General features: G+C 54.2%; 1 protein-coding gene across 1 annotated transcript in view; it reads left to right on the top strand.

The window, feature by feature from the left end:
* Positions 1-4,414: 4,414 nt before the first annotated feature.
* IRS1 (insulin receptor substrate 1) overlaps positions 4,415-24,573 on the top strand; it is a 71,450-nt gene continuing 51,291 nt past the window's right edge. The window contains exon 1 of the mRNA XM_055120103.1: positions 4,415-8,326. Within this exon, the coding sequence (XP_054976078.1) occupies positions 4,553-8,305 (3,753 nt within the window). The 5' untranslated portion in view covers positions 4,415-4,552 and the 3' untranslated portion in view covers positions 8,306-8,326. The remainder of the gene's footprint in view (positions 8,327-24,573) is intronic.

Below are 24,573 nucleotides of genomic sequence, written 5' to 3'. Positions count from 1 at the left end.
TGCTGCTAAAATCAGTGAGGATTTAGTGAACTGGTTCATGCTGGTTGAACCTTCTGTGTTATTGCTCTTGCTCATTGAGTATAGTGGCCTAATATCCCATCAAATTTGCCATGTTCCTACTATGAAATTTGGAAATGTCATGTGCTCTCAGATCTGAAGAATTGGGATGATTTGGTGGCTTGGCGGTTGGGTGAGGTTCAGTTGTGGGGCTGGACCATTTATATGCAGAAGGATGTTGGGTGTGGGTGGGCGCTACTGGTCTCTGGTCAATAGTGTTCCCATGACATGTGAAGCTTTAACTTCTGAATTAGAAATTGATTCCTGATATCAACACAGCTGCCCGCAGTATCTTTAAGAGTCATGTTTTCAGACTTTTCCGTTGTAAAATGCGCCTCCATCTCTGACCGGTCATATCTAACTGTCCTATAGATGGCAGCATTGAGCAATATATTTCGTCGCTTGCAATTTGGCTTCAGTGTATTTTTTCAGCGAGGAGTGAATTTTTCAGTGTATTTCATTACAGTACACCACAAGACTAATTTAGCGTAAGATGACAGGATAATACTTGTACCTGCTTAAAATGACTTCAGTTAGATTCCACAAAAGCGTTCCATTCTTTCCAGCCTGTATATTATGTGAACCAAATGTGCATTCCCAGAGTTATCTCAATCCATTTAATAAAAGGGGGAAAACCCCCCGCAGGGAGCAAGTGAAATTACTATAGTGTAATTATAATAAATATGAATTACCTTTAGTGTTGGTAGTGAAACATCGGCATGTTGGAGAAATGACAACATTTTATGATGAGCGATTGACACATGAAATTCGTTGGTCTGAATGGAATTTGTCAACAATCTGGTTTATTTCATGAATTCTATTGTATATTTTAGCCGCTGAAGTTGTGGTTTAAAAAGAAATCCCTTTTCACTGAGACATTTTAAGGAGGCATTTATAATAATAATTTGATGCGATCAAAACTCTAGCCTTGAAATTAGCATCGTTTTTGAGGGCTATAGTAAAATTTTTGCAAATTAAGTAGGTCTTTATGCTCCCTGGAGAATAGTATTGTTTTTCCATGGAGGCATCATTCCTTGAATAAGCCTTGGAGAGGATTATTTCAAGAGTAAAAGTCCACAGTTTTCCAGAAAAATGTGAAATATCCTTTAACCCCGCCCGGCTATAAACATCAGAACCTTTTGGCCTGAGATTACACTGTTACCAGTAAACAGCTCTTTTTATCATTTTTTTTTTCTCTTCCCAAGGGTAAAAGCCGCGCAGAGTTGACTTTCTCCCTAACTTCTGGCTTCCAGGCTGCGAACGCCCCTCCCCAGCTCCCCAGCAAGCAGGCTGTCCCTTCAGATCTCAGCCACTGTTATTGCCGCCTCATTACCGGGCTCCAATAATTGCTATTTATAGCACTGCTGTAGTGGGCACGTGCGCCCACAGCACCAAGCCGTGAGAGGAAGAGAAGGGCGGGCTCTCGGCCGTGTGTACACAAATTTTAGATTAACCAGGTTTAGATGAGGCTGCAGGATGTCAGGAGCAAGGTGAGAGGAGAAATCTACTCCCCGCCTGGCGTGGCGAGGAACCCCTGGACACCCATACATGCCCCATCCGATCCCACGCCGCCGCACGGCGCCTCTGGGCCTCTGTCTTCTTTACTATTAATTATGATGATGATGATGATGATGATGATTTGTACTACACTTCGCAACCTACCTTGGTACCCTCACCCCTTCTCCCCCCTCCCTCCTGCAATGCAACCCTTGAAAGGCAGGAAGCCCCGCCAATCAGCGGCTTCCCCCGGCGCCCGCCCCCGCCCCTCGCCGCGCCGCCGCTCAGGCCACGGAGCATGCCCAGCGCCTCCGCCGCAGCGTCTCCCCGCGAGCATCCCGCAGTGCCCGGGCGCCGGGGGCCGAGCGGGGTCTCCCGCGGGGAGAGGGGGGCGGGGGGCGCCGCAGCCTGCAGGGATGCGGCGGGAAGAGGCGAGAGCCCGAAACGCGGGGCCGTCCGCGTCATTCTTTTCGAGCGTCCTCAAGGCCAGCTAGGCAATTGGTGTGTGTGGGGTGGGTGGGTGGACAAAACTGCTTGTTTTCTAGGTCAGCTGCGGAAAACAAAAACAAAAACAAACAAACAAACACAAAAAGCAAAACCCACAACTTTGGGGAACGCTCGTTGGACGTGAGGCCGATGATGCCGCCACGTAACTGCGTTGAGGAGTCCAGCAGAGCCGGGCTGCCGACCCCGTTCGTTCTGCTCGTGAAATGCCCCCGTCCCGGGGAGACGGCTCCGTTGGTGTTGTCCCCGGACGGTCGCTGTGGGCCAGGGGTCAAAATGTGCAGGTGGGGGGTGTCGCTGGGTGCGGGGCTGCGTGTGAGACAAACACCGCAGCCGACCTCCTGGCCCGGGGAACCCCGAGCGGGTCCCGTGCAGCGTTCACGGACCGCGCGTAGATTCGGGACCCTGATTAGGGGCATCTCCTTCCTCCCCCCCCCCCAGCTCGCACCCCGAGGTGTCCCCGCTCCCACTCCCCCCCATCCCCTCCGGAATCGCGGGCGCGCGGGGTGGGGCGAAGACGTGTTGAGTGTGACATTTTTTTCTTTTTCTTGAAACGGTCGTTTGCTAACCCGATAGCACCGGAGGAATAAATAAATAATATATAGGACGCTTCCCAGGGATCTGTCTGCTGCGCGGTTCTGGGGTGACCCCCCCCCCCCAGTCACTGCCCTGGTGCGTCCCTCGGAGGTCCCTCACTGCGGCATACGCGGGAATTCCAAGGTGGAAGGTGCCCCTCCTGCAGCCCCTCCGTCCCCCCCTCCAAATCGCTTACCAAAAAAAAAAATTAGGGCTCCCCTCACCCTGGCCTACTACCCCGAAACTGCAAGGCAACGGCGGTTTCCAGGTTGAGAAGCCCGGGGGGGGGGGGGCTCGGCAAGCCCCTCGGGGAGGGGTCGATCTTACCTGTTCGGTAAGAACCAGCCCCGCTCGCGCGCCCCCTCCTCCCCGAGCCCTCCCACTCGGGGCCCCGCCAGCCGCATCGCCGCCCCCCTCTCCGCCTCCCGCCGCCCCCCACCCTCACTCCTGCAGTCTGCCCGAGCTCTCGCTCTCTCCCTCTCTCTCTCTCTCTCCCCCCCCCACCCCGTTTTTCCCAGACTCCCCTCGCGTTTTCGGGTAGCCACCCAAACAGCCCCGCCCGCGGCGGGGATTCCTGCGGGCCGGGGGGGAGGGTGGGGGGGCGCCCTGGGTGGCGCGGGGCGGCGGGACGGGGCGGCCGCGCAGGGGCGCTGCCCGAGCGCTGCGCCGAGCCCGGGCGCCGCTGCGGCACGGCCGGGGGGCGGAGAGGGGCGGGCGCGGGGCGGGCTCGGCCGGGAATGTAGCGAGACCCGGGCGGGAGCCTCTCGGCGGCGGCGGCGGCGGCCGGGCTGCGAGCGCCCGGGCTCCGTCACGTGTCTCTCCTCCTCCGAGGGCGACGGCGGCGCGGTCGGAGGGGGCCGGCGCGCGGGGCCAGACGCCGCCGCTTGTTTTGGTTGGGGCTCTCGGCAACTCTCCGAGGAGCGGGAGCGGGAGGAGGAGGACGACGAGGAGGAGGAGGAGGAGGGAGGAGGGAGAAGTAACTGCAGCGGCTGCGCCTCCCGGGGAAGAGGCGTCTTCCCCGACTTCTTTCCCCCGCGACCTCCCTCCCCTCGTCCCCTCCCCTCGTCCCCGGGCGCCTGGCGCGCGAGGGGCCGGGATGAGCCTGTCCCTCCGGCCCGTCCCCGGCTCCCCCGGCTGCCGAGGGGCGCTTCGCGTGGAAAAGCCACTTTCTCCGCCCGCCGAGATGGGCCCGAGCCGGGGCTGCCGAGGACGCGTCGGCGGGCGGCCGCAGCCACAGCCGCATCGCCGCGGTCTCCGCGACTGAGCTGGTATTTGGGCTGCTGGTGGCGGCGGCGGCGGCGGCGGCGGGGACGGTTGGGGGGGGGTGGGGGGTGGGAGGAGGCGGAGGAGGCGGCGAAGGAGGAGGAGGGAGAACACCGTGCAACGTTGGGACTTGGCAGCTCGCCTCCCCCTGCCCAAGGATATTTAATTTGCCTCGGGAATCGCTACTTCCAGAAGGGAACTCAGGAGGGAAGGCGCGCGCGCGCCTGGAGGGACACCGCGGGGACGCCCCCCTCCCTCCGCGGCCGCGGCTACCTGCCGGTGCCGGACGCCTGCCCGGGCGGCGAGAGATGCATCTGCTCCCCTTCCCGGCCGCGGCGGCGGAGAGGACCCTGCTTTCTCCGCGGCTCGGGACTGCGCTCGGGCGGGACGCACGGCCTCACCCCCCGGGCATGAAACGCCCCTAAACTCCGATCGGGGCTCCCTCCCGGGCACCGCCGCTGTGCACCCCTGCGACGGCCCCTCCCCAGTGCTGGGGGCGGCGTGGATCGCGGAGCCCGGGGTTCGGCCGCCTCCAGCCCCGTTTGCATGTGCGGGGCCGCGGCGCCGAGCCTCCGCCCCCCAGCGCCCGGTTGTTTTTCGGCGCCTCCCGCGGCTCGGCGGCGGCGGCGGCGGCAGCGGCAGCAGCAGCAGCAGCATGGCGAGCCCCCCGGAGACCGACGGCTTCTCGGACGTGCGCAAGGTGGGCTACCTGCGCAAACCCAAGAGCATGCACAAGCGCTTCTTCGTGCTGCGGGCGGCCAGCGAGGCGGGGGGCCCCGCGCGCCTCGAGTACTACGAGAACGAGAAGAAGTGGCGGCACAAGTCGAGCGCCCCCAAACGCTCGATCCCCCTGGAGAGCTGCTTCAACATCAACAAGCGGGCCGACTCCAAGAACAAGCACCTGGTGGCCCTCTACACCCGGGACGAGCACTTTGCCATCGCGGCCGACAGCGAGGCCGAGCAGGACAGCTGGTACCAGGCCCTCTTGCAGCTGCACAACCGTGCCAAGGGCCACCACGACGGCGCCGCGGCCCCCGGCGCGGGGGGAGTCGGCGGGGGCAGCTGCAGCGGCAGCTCGGGCCTCGGGGAGGCCGGCGAGGACTTGAGCTATGGGGACGTGGCCCCGGGCCCCGCCTTCAAGGAGGTCTGGCAGGTGATCCTGAAGCCCAAGGGCCTGGGTCAGACAAAGAACCTGATTGGCATCTACCGGCTCTGTCTGACCAGCAAGACCATCAGCTTCGTGAAGCTCAACTCGGAGGCGGCGGCCGTGGTGCTGCAGCTGATGAACATCCGGCGCTGCGGCCACTCGGAGAACTTCTTCTTCATCGAGGTGGGCCGCTCGGCGGTGACGGGCCCCGGGGAGTTCTGGATGCAGGTGGATGACTCGGTGGTGGCGCAGAGCATGCACGAGACCATCCTGGAGGCCATGCGGGCCATGAGCGACGAGTTCCGCCCGCGGAGCAAGAGCCAGTCGTCGTCTAACTGCTCCAACCCCATCAGCGTCCCCCTGCGCCGCCACCACCTCAACAACCCGCCGCCCAGCCAGGTGGGCCTGACGCGCCGCTCGCGCACCGAGAGCATCACGGCCACGTCCCCGGCCAGCCTGGTGGGCGGCAAGCAGGGCTCCTTCCGCGTGCGCGCCTCCAGCGACGGCGAAGGGACCATGTCGCGGCCCGCCTCGGTGGACGGCAGCCCCGTGAGCCCCAGCACCAACCGGACCCATGCCCACCGGCACCGGGGCAGCTCCCGCCTGCACCCGCCGCTCAACCACAGCCGCTCCATCCCCATGCCGTCCTCCCGCTGCTCGCCCTCGGCCACCAGCCCTGTCAGCCTGTCGTCCAGCAGCACCAGCGGCCACGGCTCCACGTCCGACTGCCTCTTCCCGCGGCGCTCCAGTGCCTCGGTGTCCGGCTCCCCCAGCGACGGGGGCTTCATCTCCTCCGACGAGTACGGCTCGAGCCCCTGCGATTTCCGCAGCTCCTTCCGCAGCGTCACCCCGGATTCCTTGGGCCACACCCCGCCCGCGCGCGGGGAGGAGGAGCTGAGCAACTACATCTGCATGGGGGGCAAGGGGCCCTCTACGCTCGCCGCCCCCAACGGCCACTACATCCTGCCCCGGGGCAGCAACGGCCACCGCTACGTGCCCGGCGGCGCCGCCTTGGGCCTGAGCCCGGCCCTGGCCGCCGAGGACTCGGCCACGGGCGACGTGGACAATCGCTTCCGCAAGCGGACCCACTCGGCCGGCACCTCGCCCACCATCTCCCACCAGAAGACCCCCTCGCAGTCGTCCGTGGCATCCATCGAGGAGTACACGGAGATGATGCCCGCCTACCCGCCAGGAGGGGGCAGTGGTGCCCGCCTGCCCAGCTACCGGCACTCGGCCTTCGTGCCCACCCACTCCTACCCCGAGGAGCCGCTGGAGATGCACCCCCTGGAGCGCCGCGGGGGCCACCCGCGCCCAGACTCCGCCGGCCTCCACACCGACGACGGCTACATGCCCATGTCCCCCGGCGTGGCCCCTTCGCCCAGCGGCCGCAAGGGGGGCGGCAGCGGCGGCGGCGGCGGCGGGGGCGGTGACTACATGCCCATGAGCCCCAAGAGCGTGTCGGCCCCGCAGCAGATCATCAACCCCATCCGGCGCCACCCGCAGAGAGTGGACCCCAACGGCTACATGATGATGTCCCCCAGCGGCAGCTGCTCCCCTGACATCTCCGGGGGGCCTGGCGGTGGCGGCGGCGGCGGCGGCAGCGCCACCCCCTCGGGGGGCAGCTATGGCAAGTTATGGACGAACGGGGTCGGGGGTCACCCCTCCCCCACCCTGCCGCACCCCAAGCTCCTGGTGGAGAGCAGCGGGGCCGGGGGCAAGCTGCTGTCTTGCGCCGGGGACTACATGAACATGTCCCCTGTGGGGGACTCCGCCACCAGCAGCCCCTCCGACTGCTACTATGTGCCCGAGGACCCCCAGCACAAGCCAGTCCTGTCGTACTGCTCGCTGCCGCGGTCCTTCAAGCACACGCCGCGCCCCGGGGAGCTGGAGGAGCCCGTCCGCCACCAGCACCTGCGCCTGTCGTCCAGCTCGGGCCGCCTGGTCTACGCCGCCACCGCGGCCGAGGACTCGTCGTCGTCCACCAGCAGCGACAGCCTGGGCGGCGGCTACTGCGCGGCGAGGCCGGAGCCGGGCCTGCCGCCTCTCCACCACCAGGTCCTGCAGCCGCACCTGCCGCGGAAGGTGGACACGGCGGCCCAAACCCACAGCCGCCTGACGCGGCCCACGCGGCTGTCCCTGGGGGACCCCAAGGCCAGCACCCTGCCCCGGGCGCGCGAGCAGCCGCCGCTGCCGCCCCAGCCCCCGCTGCTGCACCCTCCCGAGCCCAAGAGCCCCGGGGAGTATGTGAATATTGAATTTGGGGGTGACCAGCCGGGCTACCTGTCCGGCCCCGTGGCCTCGCACAGCCCGCCTGCCGCGCGCTGCCCGGCCCTGCTGCAGCCCGCGCCCCGAGAGGAAGAGACGGGCGCCGAGGGGTACATGAACATGGACTTGGGGCCCCGGCGGGCGGGCTGGCAGGACAGCGCGGGGCCTGCCCCGCTGGGCGCGTCCGGCCTGTGCAGGCCCACCCGGGCCGTGCCCGGCAGCCGCGGTGACTACATGACCATGCAGATGGCGTGTCCCCGGCCGAGCTACGTGGACACCTCGCCCGTGGCCCCCATTAGCTATGCCGACATGCGGACAGGGGTCGTGGTGGAGGAGGCGAGCCTTCCGGGGGCCACGGCGGACGCGCCATCCTCATCCTCTGCTGCCTCTACTTCCCCCGCTGCACCTCCAGGAGCTGGGGAGCTGGCGGGCTGCGCCTCCCTGCTGGGCGCCCCCCAGGGCCCCGGAGCCATGAGCGCCTTCACCCGGGTCAACCTCAGCCCCAACCGCAACCAGAGTGCCAAAGTGATCCGGGCCGACCCGCAGGGGTGCAGAAGGCGGCACAGCTCCGAGACCTTCTCCTCCACACCGAGCGCCACGCGGGCGGGCAACACGGTGCCCTTCGGGGGGGCCCCGGCCGTCGGGGGCGGCGCCAGTGGCGGGAACAGCACCAGCCCCCAGGAGGTGAAGCGCCACAGCTCTGCTTCCTTCGAGAACGTGTGGCTGCGGCCCGGGGAGCTCGGGGGCGCCCCCAAGGAGCCGGCCCAGGTGTGCGGGGCAGCCGGGGGCCTGGAAAACGGTCTTAACTACATAGACCTGGATTTGGTGAAGGATTTCAAACAGCGCCCCCCGGAGCGGCCCCCCCAACCCCAGCCTCCCCCCGCCCCGGGCCCGCACCCGTCTCTGGGCAGCAGCGAGAGCAGCCGCCGCTCCAGCGAGGATCTAAGCGCCTATACCAGCATCAGTTTCCAGAAGCGGCTCGAGGACCGCCAGTAGCCCGCCTGGGCGTCACAGCAGGTGCGTTGGGTGGTGGCAAAGCCAGAAGGAAAACTGGTTTCCCCCTTGCTTGCTGAGTGCGGTTTCCCCACGCTCTGCCCTTTGCTCCAGGTCCTGTGGGGGGGGGTCCTCAGGGAGCTGCAGCTAGAGGAGGGGGGAGGGGGAAGGGCAGGGTCACAGCACGCCTGAGGACACCCCTCCGCCCTGAGCTGAGGGTCTCGTACACACTGGAGGGGCTGGAGAGAGGTCCCCACTGTGGAATTTTCCGATCGCAGAGCCTCACTGCGGTTTGGGAGACTCTTTCAGATCCTTGAGCTCTCTGGACCTCGGTGGAAGTTTGGTTTGGCCTGTCTATATATAGTGCTGTCCCTGGAAGGGACAATTCTGCAAACACGGGTCTTCAGGCTGGCGCAGTGCTATGTATGAGACAGTTTCTCAGAGCTCTGACAGGGGGGCTCTTTCCTCGGTTATTTGTAGTCTAGTTCTGGGGTGCCAGGAGACCTGGGCAGCCCAGTGAGCGATGGGAAACATCCATTTGTATTCATGCAGTCCGAAAAAAAATATCGAGGGGTCAGAGTGTGTGGAGGTGTTCATATTTAGCAAGAAGTACCAGTCTGTCACGGTCCCGCGCCAGAAAGCCCGGTGATGTTTGCTCTCTGTTCCCCAACCAGGATTAGGGAGCTCTTTAGTATTCACACACAGACCCACCACCTTGCAGGCCCAGCCACTGTTGAACGGGACCGGCAGTGGAGCCGGCGTGTGTCTGGACCCATGATTAGAGGAGAGTTATGGAAATTCATCCCCGCGTCTGTGTGTTCTTGTGAAGGCCTGCGTTGAGACTTCCCACAGATCCTAGAGGGGGCTACTGTGGATCTTGTTACCTAACACTTCTAGACTGGACAGAAGGAATATTATATTACATCAGGTAGATAGCTATTGTTTTCTTTCCGTGGAATGTAAGCGCTCAAACGTGCACCCTGCAGTTTTAGGCTATTTGTTGTTGTTTGCCTTTAAGTCTAAAAGTGGACGCCTCGGTCAATGTTGCAAGTTGGCTTTTTTCTGTGGCTAGGGCTGCATTGGAAATGAAAAACATTTGTAATAGGAAATTAGCCTGCCCTTGGTTCTGTTGAGCCTATTTTCTGGTGGTCATAATTGTGGGAAGAGAGGGGTATAGTTTGCAAATAATGTGATGAGTTGGCAATGCAGAAGTTTCCAGCATTTGGAAACATTTTAGCCTGACAAACTGATTCTCTTATGATCTTCTTTTCATATATGCGTCATAGGATGAGCTTTAAAGAGCATTGTTCTTTTCTAGTATCTGTCCATTGATAAGAAGTTAATCTGTGAACCAGGTTCTTACCAACAGGTATTTGCTAATGATTTAGTTGTAGTCTTCCATGATTTTAAGTTTCTGATATTTAACTCCTATTTTGTATAACGAGATATACAAGTGTGCGGACTTTTAGGGGGTGTGGTATATATATATTTTAAAACCTCATATTGATCAGTTTATTCAGCATTTGTTTTCATGATTCACTTTGAGATTTAATTGTCTGAATCAAAAGCAGCAATTCCCATTATTTCAAATATTTTAGGAACCTTAAACACTCTCACACTTCAGCCATTTGTATTGCAAAGTGTTGCATTTATAAAGTCATGAGACAGGGAACCCCTCCCCCCCAGCCCAACCAACTAACATTTTGTTTATAAAGGCAGTGAAAGAAGCAGCTCAGAAAGTCCGTTTTCCTCACCTGTTTTCTAAATTTGTATAGGTTTCTTTTTATAGGGTAGAATCAATAATACTTGCTCCGATGACCAACTTGAACTTGGTTTTCAAAAGGGCTTGAAAAGAAAAATCCTTCTGTGAAGGAAACACAAACCAACCAGAGACCAGTCTTCTACTCTGAGTTTGCTTGTGGAACACAGAGTAGTCTGGAATAATCATAATCTCATCCTTAATGATCTTGAAGTAGCAGACCATGTTTTGACACCATGTCAGCAAAAACAGAAAAAAAACCCCAAAACCCAAAAAACACCCCCCCACACTTGTATTTAAAAGATGTAAATGACTAAAGAGGGTGTGAGTGCATGTGGTGTGTGTGGGGGGGGCAGGGGGTGAGACACCAAATGCTGCTCCACACATTTGTATCCTGAGTCCTGCTGGCTTTTGCCCTCTTGAATATAAACATGTGCTTTGAGAGTCAGTTACTATCTGAAACAAAAAGAAGTCAAACCTGTCTGTGGCAAACAACTTTTCCCAGGAATGAGGATGTTTGGGAAAACATCTTCGCAGTGCCCTCAGCAAAATGCTGTCTCCTCTTTCCCCGTTCTCAGGGAAGATATCCAGCTTGCAAAGAGAATGAAACGCTCTGAGCAGGTTTGCTCTCTCTGAACTCATTTTGAACCTCTGGGCTCGCTCGCCTTTCGCCCTGTCTGTTTATCACCGGGGACGCTGGGGAGGCGTTCCCCGCTGGTGCTCAGTGCTCGCTGGAAGTACTGCCCCGGGTCCGAGCACCTTCCCTGCCTCGCCGCTCCCGTCCGGCCGCTTGGCGAGCACGCCTCGCCTCCTGGCCCACTCCCTTTGTTTTCCCGGTTCTGTTCCTGCCACGGCCTGTTCCATTTCGCTGCATTTCAGAACGTCCCGGTGCCTGGGCCCGCGCTGTCGCGGGGGAATGCAGAGCCCACGCAGGAGGGCAAAAAGGACATCGGGCTTTCAGTTGTCGCAGGCCAGCCACCTTTAACCAGCAAATCGGATTTGTAGTTGTGAAACCGCAGCTGGGCAGAGCGAGCCGGCTCGAGCTCCTCTGCGTGTGTGTGCATGTGCGTGTGTGTGCGTGTGTGTGTATGTGTGCATGTGCGTGTGTGTGTTTGGGGAGGCGGGGGTTTTGTGCATTCCCCGCCCCCATACAGTCCATTTCCCTTTTCTCTACTCTATTTCTTGGGGGTGGGGGGGTTGCGATTTCCGAAGCTCCCCGCCGCCCCCCTCCGCCTCCTTCCCTTCCCCTCGCTGTGTGGCCTTTTTGTCTGGCGCAAACCCTCTCGGTCGGGTACTTCCCCCCCGCCCCCCTCCCCGTTTCTCGGGTCACCTCCGCTTCCTGCATTCCTCCCTATTTATTGGGCACGAGGCTCCTCCTCCAACTCTCTCCTCCGGAGCCCCCCGGAGCCGGGGGCTGGGAATCTGCAGCCGGGCCGAGTGCCGAGGACTCCCCCGCTCCGGCCCGTCGCGGGTCGCGGCCCCGGCTGCGGCGCCCCGCGCTCCCCCCGGGCTGCGGTTCCTGCCGCCGCCGCCGCGCGGGGCGGGGCCGGGCTGGGAGCGGGCGGGCCGCCGCGCGCTGATTGGCCTCCGGCAGGGCCAATCAGAGCCGGGCTGCGGCGGGGCGCGGGGGTGGGGCGGCCGAGGTGGTGGGGGCCGGCGCCCCAGTTCCCGGGTCGCGCGCGCGGGGGGTGGGCCCCCGCGGCCCCGGGCGGCCTCTGCGCACCCCCCACCCCCCGCCCCGCCACCTCTCCTTCCCTCCACCCCTTCCCTTCGGGGGGGCCCCGTCCGGAGCGCGACCAAAGGACGCGCCGCCCCTCGCCTCCCCCTCCCGGAGCTTGTTTTGCGCTCAGCCGGGTTCGTGCATCTCGAGCAGAATCCTAAGAATGAAAAAGTCCGACCAGCGGCCCCCCCCTCCCCGCCCCCCTCCGCAGGCCGGAAACACACGCTTCCTCTTTATTTTTAATTGAGAAAAATCCAGGCCTTAGCCATGTGACGCGCCCCATTTTGTTTCTCTCCCCTACTATGGTTTACTACCGCTCCACGTTCCTCCTTCCTGCCTGGAGCCCTGCGAGCTGGAGGCAGCTGCAGCACGTGGTGGTTGTAGGCGCGTGGGGTTGGCTCAGAAATCTTCCATTTACGTCTCTTCCTAATGGGAGGGAGGCGGAGGGAAATTAAAAGAAAGAAATACTAGCTCTGTGGCTGGCATTGTCTGGAAATCATTGGGGGGGAAAAAACTCATTTGGCTGGAAATTGCACGAGGGTTAACGCTTTCGGGAGAACCTGCTGGTTTGCAAAGCTGGGCACTAGATAAGAGGAACAAAAACAACCTTCTTGCGGGTGGGGGGGGGGCCTAAGGGCGCCCACAGTGAAATGCACACGGGGCATCCAGCTCGCAAATCCTGGGAATCTGGATTGATTTCAGTCTCGGGCCTGAGTTAGGGTTCTTTGTTGGAGTTGGGGAAACGCTGCCTACGTTCTCCAAAAAAAAAAAAAGAAAACCCAGCTAAGTGTTTTGACCCCTGACAGCTTATCAGGGCAGACTGGGCAAACTGCTTTTGAGAGCTTGCTGGATTTGTTATTCTTCCTTTTTTTTTTTCCTTGAGCCAGATTTGTGTTATATTAATACACTGTGAGATGGAAAATTTGTTCCGATTTGACCTTTCTAAAATAAAGAAGGAAAATAAGAGAGAAATAGTGCTGGAGAAGTATTTCTCCTCCCACCCTCATCCCTCTAAATAAGTAGCCCAGCCTCCCGCCCAGACCAGCTCTTCTCCACCTACAAGGCTCCACTTCTGAGTTGATGTATCATAGATGATATTGTAAGGTTCGGCCAGTGGAAATACTCTGCCCAGTACTGCTTCTGAACCACGAGTTTTTGTTATTCCTGAAAACTTTGAGCATCTGACAACCATCTTAATTTCAAGCATTCTTTAGGCAGCTTTTCACATTCAAAAAAATCCATCAAAAGTTCCATTACTTGTCATTGATCTGATCCTAGCCCCTCCCCCTTTCTGTCCGGCATTGCCTTATGTAAAGGACTTCAATCAAAAGGGCATCCTCTCCTCCCCCTCCCTTTTTTTCCTGTTATCGAAATTCCTGGAAAATAGCTTTATGTTATCTTAAATGATGCAATGGAAAAACCAGCTCCCTGGATTCAGAGAACTTGAGTTCTAACCCTGGTTGAGTGGCCTTCACTAGCTCAGTGACCTTGGACAAGTCAATTAATCTGGACCCAGTTCCAGTTCCTTCCCTGGAAATTGAGAATTTTGTTCTAAATTATCCTAACCTCCTTTCCAGCTCTAAACATAGGAATATTTTGCAAAAAAAAAAAAAAATGACGGATTCTCTTTAGTGGGTCAATTGTAATGGGGATTCTTTCTAAAGAAGCTGTGGTTGGGATTATGATGAAAAGCATCACATCAGGATACTCTGTTCTCTCTGGTTCTGGTTTTCATCAGAGACTCGGGGATCAGATAGAACCAAACTTTATGGCTCGATTTACCCTTTGTGTTTGTTTGGAGGAGGTGTTTTCAAGTTGTAACAAACCACACTTTAAGACCAATCCCTCTGGCTCTCCCCAGACTGTTTTGGAAGCGTCTCCAGACCTGATTACACTCCTCCTCCCTTTTTAAAAATAAAATGTGAGCTGGAATGCAAGTCACCTGCTAGTTCCTGCCCCCAGAGGTCAGTTGTTGGAAGCATCCACCCCGCAGTGTAGGTCAAGCTTGAGCCAGCCTGCACCGAGGACATTATCCTGTTAATTCTGTTTCGGAAATCACCCTACACGCGCGGGTGGTCAGTTCTTGGATAATGTTTCTCATTTGTGCCACCAGAATCCTTCAGGGAAGTCTCCTAATGACTGAGGGAAAGGAAATAGAGTTCAACTGGGGACCATAGGAAGCCTTCCACGGGTTTTGTTTTTTTTTTAGGTTTATTTTTCTGTTAGGTATGTTAAAAAGCTCTTGTTTCTCTTAGCAAGCAATATGTTTTTCCCACCTGTCTTATGATGATTTGACCTGTACCTAGCTTTGCTGCGCCCCCGTGTTATCTTGGCTGTTGAGTTGCAACATGCATACAGAACTTCTAGTCCTTTGGGCATCTCCAGGAGAATTTCATAAATAATTAGTCTATTGACTCATTCAAAAACGCCATTGATTTACCCTTTTCCTGTCCTCCTGCTATAATGGGATATATTTCTTAACTGGATAGCATATAAATGGTTTCTTTTAGTGGGCTGGTAATTTTAGTATAATGGAATACATCATGATTTTAAGGTTTTGCTTTGCTTTGTTTTAAAGAAAACCATTTCCTCAATTATTTCCTCATGTTACAGAGTTACTGGAAATTGTATTCAAGGAAAAGAATTTCTTCTGAATCCTGTTTGAAGTCAGTTTCGCACTAAAGGTTCTGTAACTCTTTTCCTTCCCACTGATGCTTTTGTGTGTGTTTAAAGTCATAGATACTCTGTCTTACCTCATCGTAACTATGTAATTGATTTATTATTAGATTATTTTAGGAGCCCTGGGGTATGTGTCAGACTTCAAAAGCACATTTCAGGGGACCAGAAGTATAGATAACTCAAAGATCTGCATCACATCACGTGTGCTGAAGGTCTGGGTTTGATCATCCATGGTACCTGCAGTCCCCTGAGCACTGATCGGGGAGTAGCTCTCTTGCACTGGTGGTTGTGACCCAAAACTAAAGCCACCACCCCAACAAAAAATTCTTTTCAGAATCCTATTGAAACATCCTCAGAAGATAGAATTACAGTGATTTTAATGGTACAGTGACATTTTAAGCTTAGAACGGTATAATAAGGGCCTTTTTTCAAACTCACATGAAATGATAGCAAGAGTTACTAGGCAGCTTTTGAAAATGATAGACATGGGGCTAGAGCGATAGTACAGTGGATAGGGCGTTTGCCTTGCATGTGGCTGACCCAGGCTGGCCCAGGTTCGATCCCCGGCATCCCATATGGTACGCTCAGCTTTGCCAGGAGTAACTCCTGAGTGCAGAGCCAGAAGTAACCCCTGAACATCACTGGGTGTGGCCCAAAAAGCAAAAAAAAAAGGACAGCTCCATCCCAGGCACCACACAGTCCCCTGAGCACCACCAGGAGTGACCCCTAAACCTGGAGCTGGGAGTAGCCCCTGAGCACTGCCACACGTAGCCTTCAGACCTCCCGCTGGAGAAGGGAGACAAGTAAATAAAAATGATGGGCTAGTAAAGAGCTCTTTGCTTCTGTTCATATGGAAATGGTAGTATCATTCCCATTTTTAATTCACAGTAAAAGAGGGAAGATGGATTAGATAAAGATTAGGTCCCGACATCAATGGGGGAAAAGAGCATTTTCTATTTTCATAATATTCTTGCCGCGGGCTCTGCTATAATCTGTTCAAATAGATTTGGCTGGCTAAGTGTTATTTGTGCTTCTTCATTGAGTCAGTGGTCTCTGAGTAATAGGACCTGTAGGGGGGCCGTGATGATGTCGTCGAGTGGCTGCTTTTTGTTTTCAGCCCCTGTCTGCATTGTCATCACCCATGGCCGTGGAGCTGACTGTGTGGGCTGGGAATCGCTTTCCTTGGGTCTGTCTGCAAGCAGAGAGGCTGGCTGTGGTTTTGATCGCCTACACCAAGTAGTCTGTGTTTGTTTTCTTGTTTTTGTGTTTGCTTTTTGGTTCACACCTGGCGATGCACAGGGCTTACTCCTGACTCATGCACTCAGGAATTACTCCTGGCGGTGCTCGGAGGACCCTATGGGATGTTGGGAATCCAACCCGGGTTGGGCCGTGTGCCGGGCCCTTCCCGCTATGCTATATTGCTGCAGCTCTATATTCTGTGGAGAGGCCTGAATCGCACCTATTCCTTCTCTTTGGCCCTTTCAGGCTGTGTTTTATCTTATTTTTTTCCCTCCCTCTCTGTCATATGCTACATCACCTTCTCCTGGGCCTTTTTAGCCAGGCCTGGAGACAGTGATTGCTCATTGTTTGGGCCGAGGGAGATGCCAGAGAAACCCAAGTGTAACTGAGAAACTTGCCCCCATTTTTTTCTTCTTTCTGTCAACTTCAAAAACAAAACAAAACAACTTTGGTGCCAGTGCTCTGATCCTCCGCAAATATTTAGGTCATGTTGCTGAACGGTATCATTTAATCTTCAGAAGTTGATAACTGTGTTGTAGTTTTTGAAACCAACAGAGACTGTCTTTGGGGTTTTTATCTTTAGCTATAACCTCGTGTGGCCAACAGATGGTCTTTTGCACGGGAAGTTAAGAGTGTTAAGTTAGGAAACTATGAGCTAAATAAAAGAAACACAATTTTTTTTTTTTCAAAAAGGCATATGAAAAGTTTCAAGCATTGCTTTCTTATTTGTCTGGAAATCGAGAGACTCCATAGGATAAAAAGTAATAAAAATACTGTCCTTGAATGTTAGGGATAATCTAGAAACACTTTAGACTTCACAATGTACTATTAGAGGCCACTCTCTTTCAACTAGAAACAAATGCTGTGCCATTGACCCAGGAGGTCAAACCTAGACTACTTTATTTTTTAAAATTAATTAATTAATTTTTTAACTTTTTTTTAAAGTCTTAGTTGTTTTATTATTTTTTTAATTGAATCACCAATGGATACAGTTACAAGCTTTCGTGATTGAGTTTCAGTCATATAATAATCAAAGATTCGATATGCTGAAATCAGTAACAACAAGTCTCACAATGGAGACGTGACTGGTGGCCTCTCGAGCAAATCGATGAGCAGCGGGATGACAGTGCTACAGTGATCCCTTCACCAGTGCATCTTTCCCACCACCAATGTCCCCAGTACCCTCCCGCCACCCCACTCCGCCCCACCCCCTGCCTCTATGGCAGGCACTTTCCTTCTTACTCTCTCTCTACTCTGGGATATTATGGTTTGTAATGCAGACACTGAGAGGCCATCATGTTTGATCTTTGCCTAGACTACTTTTTGGCCCCTGCCTTCCTTTTTTCCCCTCCTTTTCCTCAGTAAATGCCATTGAACTGTGTTGTGGAAAGAGGATGAGGTGGGTAAACATTGAGAATGTGAAATGTGTCCATCAGTACGTCAGCATTTTTCTTCTTGGGGGAGAGGGGGACATTGCGCTCGGGGCTTACTCTTGGCTCTGTGCCCAGGGATCATTCCTGGCAGGCTTGGGGGACCACATGGGATGCTGGGGATCAAACCCAGGATGCCTGCGTGAAAGGCAGCACCCACCCTCTGTACTATCAGTAGGGCCCCAAGCATTTTTCATATACTAACAGGGCAAAGGCACTCATTGCCAAAGGTCACATGCTCTCCTGGACGGTTCTCAGCGTCTCCTCACCTGGACACGGCCTCCTTAGTTGATGAGAGTCTTGGGATTCCGTTGGAAGAATGGGCCTTGTTCAGTCTGCAAATAGAATCAGCCAGATGCCCGAAAATGCGATCCTTGGCTCCCGGAGAGAGAGGAAAAGGAGCCCGACGCCTGTTTGTTGTAGATTGGGCAGTGTTAGGGAACAGGGTGGAGAAGCGCCTCCAAAGAAACTGCCCTCTCTTTCACGGTCTTTCTGTTTTAGCAGTTTGATTATTCAGGGACTTCTTTTTTTTTTTTTTTTTACCCTTGTAGGGTGGGTGGTTTTATTTTTAGTCGTAAAAGGGTCTAACCCACTGAACTCTGGTTCCTGTGCTTGCATTTGGCTGAAAGTATGATCTCCTTTGAGATTTGCAATCGCTCTCTCTTGAACACTCACATGCGCTTTCTGTTTGCTTTTGAGTTTATAGTAGTTTCTTACAGAAACATGAAAAAGCTTTTTTTTTTTTTTCCCCTTTTAGATAACATTGACCTGTTGCAGGCTCTATTCACATTGCTTTTGCCTTTAGTTTTCTTTTGGGGTGGGTACAGGCAATACCTGAATATTTCAGTGGTTTAAAAGCTTTGTGTGGTATGAGGAATACGTGAAAAGGGAGCCCCTTTTGCTCTCTTGTTCCCCAGCTTTTTTAGTCAGATAGTCAGAGGCTGCCCATCAAGATGGACTTTTCCTTTCTTTTATTTATTTTCAAAGATGAGCTGTAAGTTTGTAAATGGTTATTTTTTTTTTTTTTGCTTTTTGGGGTCACACCTGGCTATGCACATTGGTTACTCCTGGGTCTGCACTCGGGAATTGCTCAGGGGACCATATGGGATGCTGGGAATCGAACCCAGGTCGGCTGCGTGCAAGGCAAACGCCCTACCCGCTGTGCTCTCGTTCCAGCCCCTAAGTTTGTAAGTTTTGAAACTTGGTAATACTGACTTAGTTCCCTGCCCACCTATCCTGACCTCCCAGGGGAGAACATGCCCAGGTCCCCAATTTCTGCACGGAACGAACGCAGCAGACAGCAGCCTCTTAACAATAGACTTGATGCTTTTCTAAAATTTATTTATTAAAGGAGAAAAGAAAAGTCGTCATGACTTTTAGGCCCCTTCTGAATCCTCAGGTTAAAAATAATCCAGTGGAAGAAAAGCATTTGGAGGAGGCGGGTGTGGCCAAACCCGGGCATGCTCAGGGTCTACTCTTAGCGGGGCTCCAGGGATCATGGCCAGCGCAGGGAATCGAACATGGGTCACCGGCCCCAGGAGAAAAGCATTCTTAGCAGGGGTGCTAGCTGGGACGTGTGATTTGCATTCTCTTAGTGGTGGTGCTGGCACACGTGCTCACCAGGAGTCGCACTCTTAGTCGAGGCAGGCCAGTTAGGGTTGTGGTGCCCACCAGCGGTCCTGGCAGTCTTCAGACATTTCCTTGCCAGGTGTGGCGTTTCCTGTCTGTGGCACTGACACATCCTCACAGTGAGGTGCATCGGGGTCTCTGCCTTTGTTGGGATGCTCACAGGGACCTGGGTGTGGTACAGGCAGACATCGATCGGAGGGAGGTGCCAGGGATGATTGGCAGCTGTGGTCAGGCAAGCAGCTGGGCTCTCGGCATCTCCCTCTGCCCGGCTGGGTCCCGCGGGATTGGAACCAGTGGCCTTGCTGCCCACTCAAGCAGGTGCTCTCAACCGCCCCATCATTCCTCCAAGCCCAGTTTTCTTCCCAGGTGGTCCAGAGGAAGGTAGTTCTTCATCAACACAAAAGATCTTTAGGGAAACTCTGTTGAAGAGTTTATTTATTTATTTATTTATTTATTTATGGTGGTTTCTGTTTTTGTTTTGGTTTTTTTTTCTTTTGGGGGTCACACCTGGCGATGCACAGGGGTTACTCCTGGCTCTGCACTCAGGAATTACCCCTGGTGGTGCTCAGGGGACCATACGGGATGCTGGGAATCGAATTCGGGTTGGCCGAGTGCAAGACAAATGCCCTCCCCGCTGTGCTATCGCTCCAGCCCACTCTTGAGGAGTTTAGTGCAGGATGTGATCCAGATTCTTCCTGGTGTGTGCCCTTTAGCTAAAGTGACATGTAACAAACTGTCTCCGAAAGGCATCCCTGCTTTGTTAGACTGCATGCAGTCCTCGGGGTTGGTGATTTGGATGGGATTCAGTGAGGTGGTTCTTCTGCATGGCTCACGTGGGTATGGGCACGTAGAAATAGGACTGGAGGATTGGCTGGCAGCTGTTGGCTCCGGGTGGCCCCTGATGGGGGGGGGGGCTAAGAGATGACGCTGGATGTCCACCGGTGCTTGTTCTTCGCTAAACCAGGTAGTCCCCACCCTTCCAGAGGCGAACTGGAGCTTCACCGGGTCTCAGAGAGGCTCCCCGTGGCAAAAGAGGGCAAACAGGCACAAATGCTAGTCGAGCCTCTGCTTCTGTCACGTGAGCTGTTCTCCCATTGCTCAGAGTCAGTCACAAAGCCACACCCCTTCAGGGGTTAAAAAGTCAATACCACTGCTTGATGGAAGACTCCATCTTTTTTCCCTCATTTACACAGAGTAGAGTGCAGCTGTCAATCGGGTGATTTATGTCATCTTTTTGAATTTAGTTGTTGTCCGGGACTACACTGGGTGTTGCTCAAAACAACAGAACTGTCTTTGCACTCTGGGATCACTCTTGGCAAGCTTGGGGGTACCCTATGGGGTGCCAGTGATCAAAGCTGGGTGGGTCATGTGCAAGGGAAATGCCCTACCCGTGATACTATCACTCCGGCCTCCTGATGTCATCTTCAAACTTCAGTTATGTGTTGAGTATTTAGAACAAAATTGTACTCAGATGTTTCTAGTGTCTGGTGTGAAATAGCAGTGGCTTCCTCCCTATTCAGATGCTTTCCTCTTGCATTCTCTAAAAGCACATCCTCTCAGTAACTCTTCACCCAGTGCCTGGAAGCCAGTCACCGGAGGCTGAAGGAGCTTCCCAGTCCTGGAGATGCTCATCAGAGACAAAGAGGGAACAGGGAATGGTTAGAAAAGTGAGGTCTGGAGAAAAGGAATAAAATAAAGCAGAGGTGCTTTATGAGGAGTCTGGAAGCAATTAAGGCAAATTGTAGCTCTGTCATCACACCATGAAGGAGAAACAATTTTTTTTCTGCTGTATTTTTGGGGCCACACCCAACTGTGCTCAGGGCTTACTCCTGGCAGTGCTTGGGGACCGTTGGTTGTGCTGGGAATCGAACCTGGGTTGGCTGCACGCAAGGCACGTGCCTTACTTGCTGCACTGTTGCTCCAGCCCCAAACAAATATTTTTATGTTTTTCTATATCTTCACGGCGCGTGTTCATGGTGTCAGGTGCAGGTACTATTCTCAAGTTGGCATCATTTTCAAGAACTTGTGCCTTTTATGGGGCACATGAAAAAAAATAGCAGCTCTTTATGCTTGATCTTGGGGGGATGCGAGTCAGAGCACTGCCAGATGCTATCTTACACCTGTGAGAACGGTTTTCATCAAAAGCAGCAGAAACAGCCCGTGGTCCAGAGGCCATGGAGAAAAGGGAACTCTCTTGCACTGTTGGTTTGAATGTAAATTGGCGCTTCTATTTCAGAAAATGCTGTGACACTTCCTCAAGATGCTAAAGATAGAGCTACCCTTGGGTCCAGCGATCTCACCTTTGGGTACCTATCAGAGGTCTTGTGGAGACATTTACATAGAAAGTTATTCTCACCCCAGTATCAGTTGCAACATTGTTTACAACAGCCAAAATTCTGGGAAACAGCTGAAGTGCCTGCAAAGAGATGACGGGACAGTGAGGGGGTGTGCGTTTATACCATCAGAAAACGATTTAGCAATAAAATTAAAATAAGAGGGAAATGTTGCCATGTGCAACAAAATAGGAGCTCGAGGGAATCGTGCGCAATTAAATCACCCAAAAGGGAAGAGACCAGTATTGGATAAATTCAGTTATGTGTGCAACATTAGAAGATAGAATTGACTTAGGTGACACGGGAGATAGAGCCGATGAACAGGCGACAAAATGTCAACCTGGGGACATTGATAATAGAACCGGGTTCTCCTGAGAAGAGGGCTCGGCTTGGGAAAATACAGTGGGCGAATTGGATGAGTTGAAGGTTGCGGTGTCTAGTACTGGAAGTTGTTGAATGCGTTTGGGGGCTTTGGGCCACGACTGGCTGTGTTCAGGACTTACTCCTGGCTCTGTGCTTTGGGATCATTCTTGTCCATTTCGATGATGGGGCCATATGCAATGCCGGAGATGAAGCCGGGGTCGGCAGGTACAAGGCAAATGCCTTATCCCTTGTACTCTCTAGCTGTCTTGTGTATGTTTTATGCCATGAAAATAGATCATGAAAATAGTTACACTTCTGCTCCTGTTTCCTCTGAGGAAATAGAATGGTAGAGCATTCTAGTTTTTTTTTTTTTCTTTTTGGGTCATACCCGGCAATGCACAGGGGGTCACTCCTGGCTCTGCACTCAGGAATTACCCCTGGTGGTGCTCAGGGGACCATATGGGATGCTGGGAATCAAACCCGGGTCAGCCGTGTGCAAGGCAAACACTCTCCCTGCTGTGCTATCACTCCAGCCCCACATTCTACTTTATTTTTTTTAATCTATTTGTTTTTTTATTGAATCTCCGTGAGATACAATTACAAAGCTCTCATGTTTGAGTTTCAGTCATACAATGATCGAACACCCATCCCTCCATCAGTGCACACTCTCCACCACCAATGTCCCTAGTAACCCCCTCCCCTCCCCCCTCTCCTCTCATCTCTTTGGCAGACAATTTCCCTCTTACTCTCTCTCTGCTTTCGGGCGTTCTACTTTTGAACAGTCCTCAGGCCATCCCTGAGGAGAGGAGGTTCAGAGTGGCACAGGCAGGGAACCCTGCGCCCCGGCCTTGGTGCTCTCTGCCCTCTGCCCCAGAACGATCCCTCGGGCGGGGTCCCCTGAGACTTTGGCCCCGGCTCCTTGTCCACCTCCTGTGGGAAGACGGGAGAGGGATGCTGGCAAGGGGAGAGGCTTTTCCGAGCTCTGAAAGAGATGCGCCCATGGGAGCACAAACTGGATTTGGGAAAGTGAGGCCCCAGGGGTTGATTACTGGGCAGCCTGGGCCAAAGGGGGGTTGCCCCGGTGCCTCCCTTTGTTCTCTTATCAGAAATCTTAGAGGGGCTGGAGCAATAGCACAGCGGGTAGGGTGTTTGCCTTCAACGCAGCCAACCTGGGTTCGATTCCCAGCATCTCATAGGGTCCCCCAAGCACCGCCAGGAGGAATTTCTGAATGCATGAGCCAGGAATAACCCCTGTGCATCACTGGTGTGACCCAAAAAGCAAAAAAAAAAGAGAAAAAAGAAAAGAAATCCTGGGGGCAGACCAGTTAGATTTCACCCCTCCCCACCCACCCACATACCCTATGGTTCCACTAGCCTGCCAAGAGTGATCCCTGAGTGCAGAGCCTGGAGTAACCCCCATCACTGCTAGGTGAGGCCCAAAAAGAAAAAAAGGGTGGGGGGAAGGAAAAAAGAAACAAACCAAACAGTCCCCAGAATCTGAAATGCTGTGAGTGTTCCTGAGGATAACAGAACGGATGGAAGGGGATGAACTGCACCCTGGAATGGAACTGCTGTGGGGAGAGCGGGTGTGTTTACAAAGCCCCCCTCCCCTCACCCCCTTTTCTCACCCCCTCCCACCCCTGCTTCCAGTAACTCCCTTTCAAAGCAGAACCTTCTTCCCTCTGCTGGGATTCAGGATGTAGAAATATCACAGGTGTGTCTTTTATTTGTCTTTAGGAATGTATATTGACTTAATTTCTGAAAATAGGTTACTTCCACCGCTCGCCTACCGCCCCGGCATTGTGATTATAATGAAAACTTTCCTTTTTGCCTAAACTTGTTTGCATGTGTACGTGCTAGTGGTGCGGTGGAAACTCCAAACCAATAATAAAAAAAAAAGGGCTACATTCCTCCAATGAGGATGTTAAAACATATTTTGCCACCCCTGCTTTGGGCCCCTCGCAAGTTCCTACAAGGGACAACCTCCAGAAAGTGTGCAGGCTTGCAGTTCCCGGGCCCTTTGAACTGGGGGAGGAATGTGTCTCCTGACGGAAAAATGAATGGCTGATGCTTTTAGCCTCCAGCCTGAAACTCGCCGCTTGGAGGAATGCTATTGTGTCTCCAAAGCCCACTTTCTCACCGTCTTCACCGGGGGCTTGAGAGCGGGCCTTGGCCGTTATCCGGCACACAACAAACTCCCGTGCCACCTAATTCCATCTGATCCATTGGCTACTTTCAGGCGCATCTCAGATGAATGGGGTCTCTTCTCAAAAAGCATCCTGCCTCATTCTTCCACAACACCCCACCTCAATGGATGATTTATCTTGATATGGAAGCATTTGGCTCTCATTTCTTCTTCGAGTTTTTTTTTAAATAATTTCTAAAAATCATGGCGAAAGGTGGCAGGCCTGAAAGCAGAAATAGTGGCCTTCTCAGCTCCGATGCGCTCAGAGATTTCCAGCCTCAGATTTTTTGCAATGCAAAAAAAATCAATGCCTTTAAAAGGTCCCAGGAAACCGGGTGTGAGTGTGAGATTTGTCGGGTTCCAGTAAACCTGCCGCCCTACCTCTGCTATTTCAGATTTTTTCTTTTTTTCCCAGTCCTTCCTGAGTAATGGCAACAGCTGTTTTTACCCTTTTGCCTGGGACATTGGCGTGTTATTTGTGTCTTTTGGGGCCTTTTCAGAGTAGAATCTCCCTTCGTTTCATCACTCGCAGTATCAGAGGGCTGCCTCTCCCCGAATGGAATGCTTGTTGATCAACAGTTGAGTTGCGAATCCCTGGGAGGAGGGCTTTAGAAACCCCAGCCCCCACAAACAATAGCCCGGCTCAAGGGTGAGCGCCTCGGAGCCTTTTCATTGCCCCGGAATCCAAACCACATCCCTCCTGGCGGAAATCCTGGCTCCTTCCTCCAGCCCCCTGCCCCCACGGGTTCTCGCTAAGATTGACAGAAACTTTGCTTTGTTTTGACAAGATTTATTTCTCTGCTTCCAACAGTAGCTCATCAACTTTTGTGCCGCTAATAGACTGCCTCTGATGTTAATTGTAGCTTACTGATTTAGGTCAGGGCAGCGTCTTTTCTCTGAGGTTGGAAGATATCTGTGGCAAGGAGGAGAAAAT

The sequence above is a fragment of the Sorex araneus genome, chromosome X, assembly GCF_027595985.1.
Source record: "Sorex araneus isolate mSorAra2 chromosome X, mSorAra2.pri, whole genome shotgun sequence".
Taxonomy (NCBI): Eukaryota; Metazoa; Chordata; class Mammalia; order Eulipotyphla; family Soricidae; genus Sorex; species Sorex araneus.
This window is presented reverse-complemented; position numbering and strand designations above follow the sequence as displayed.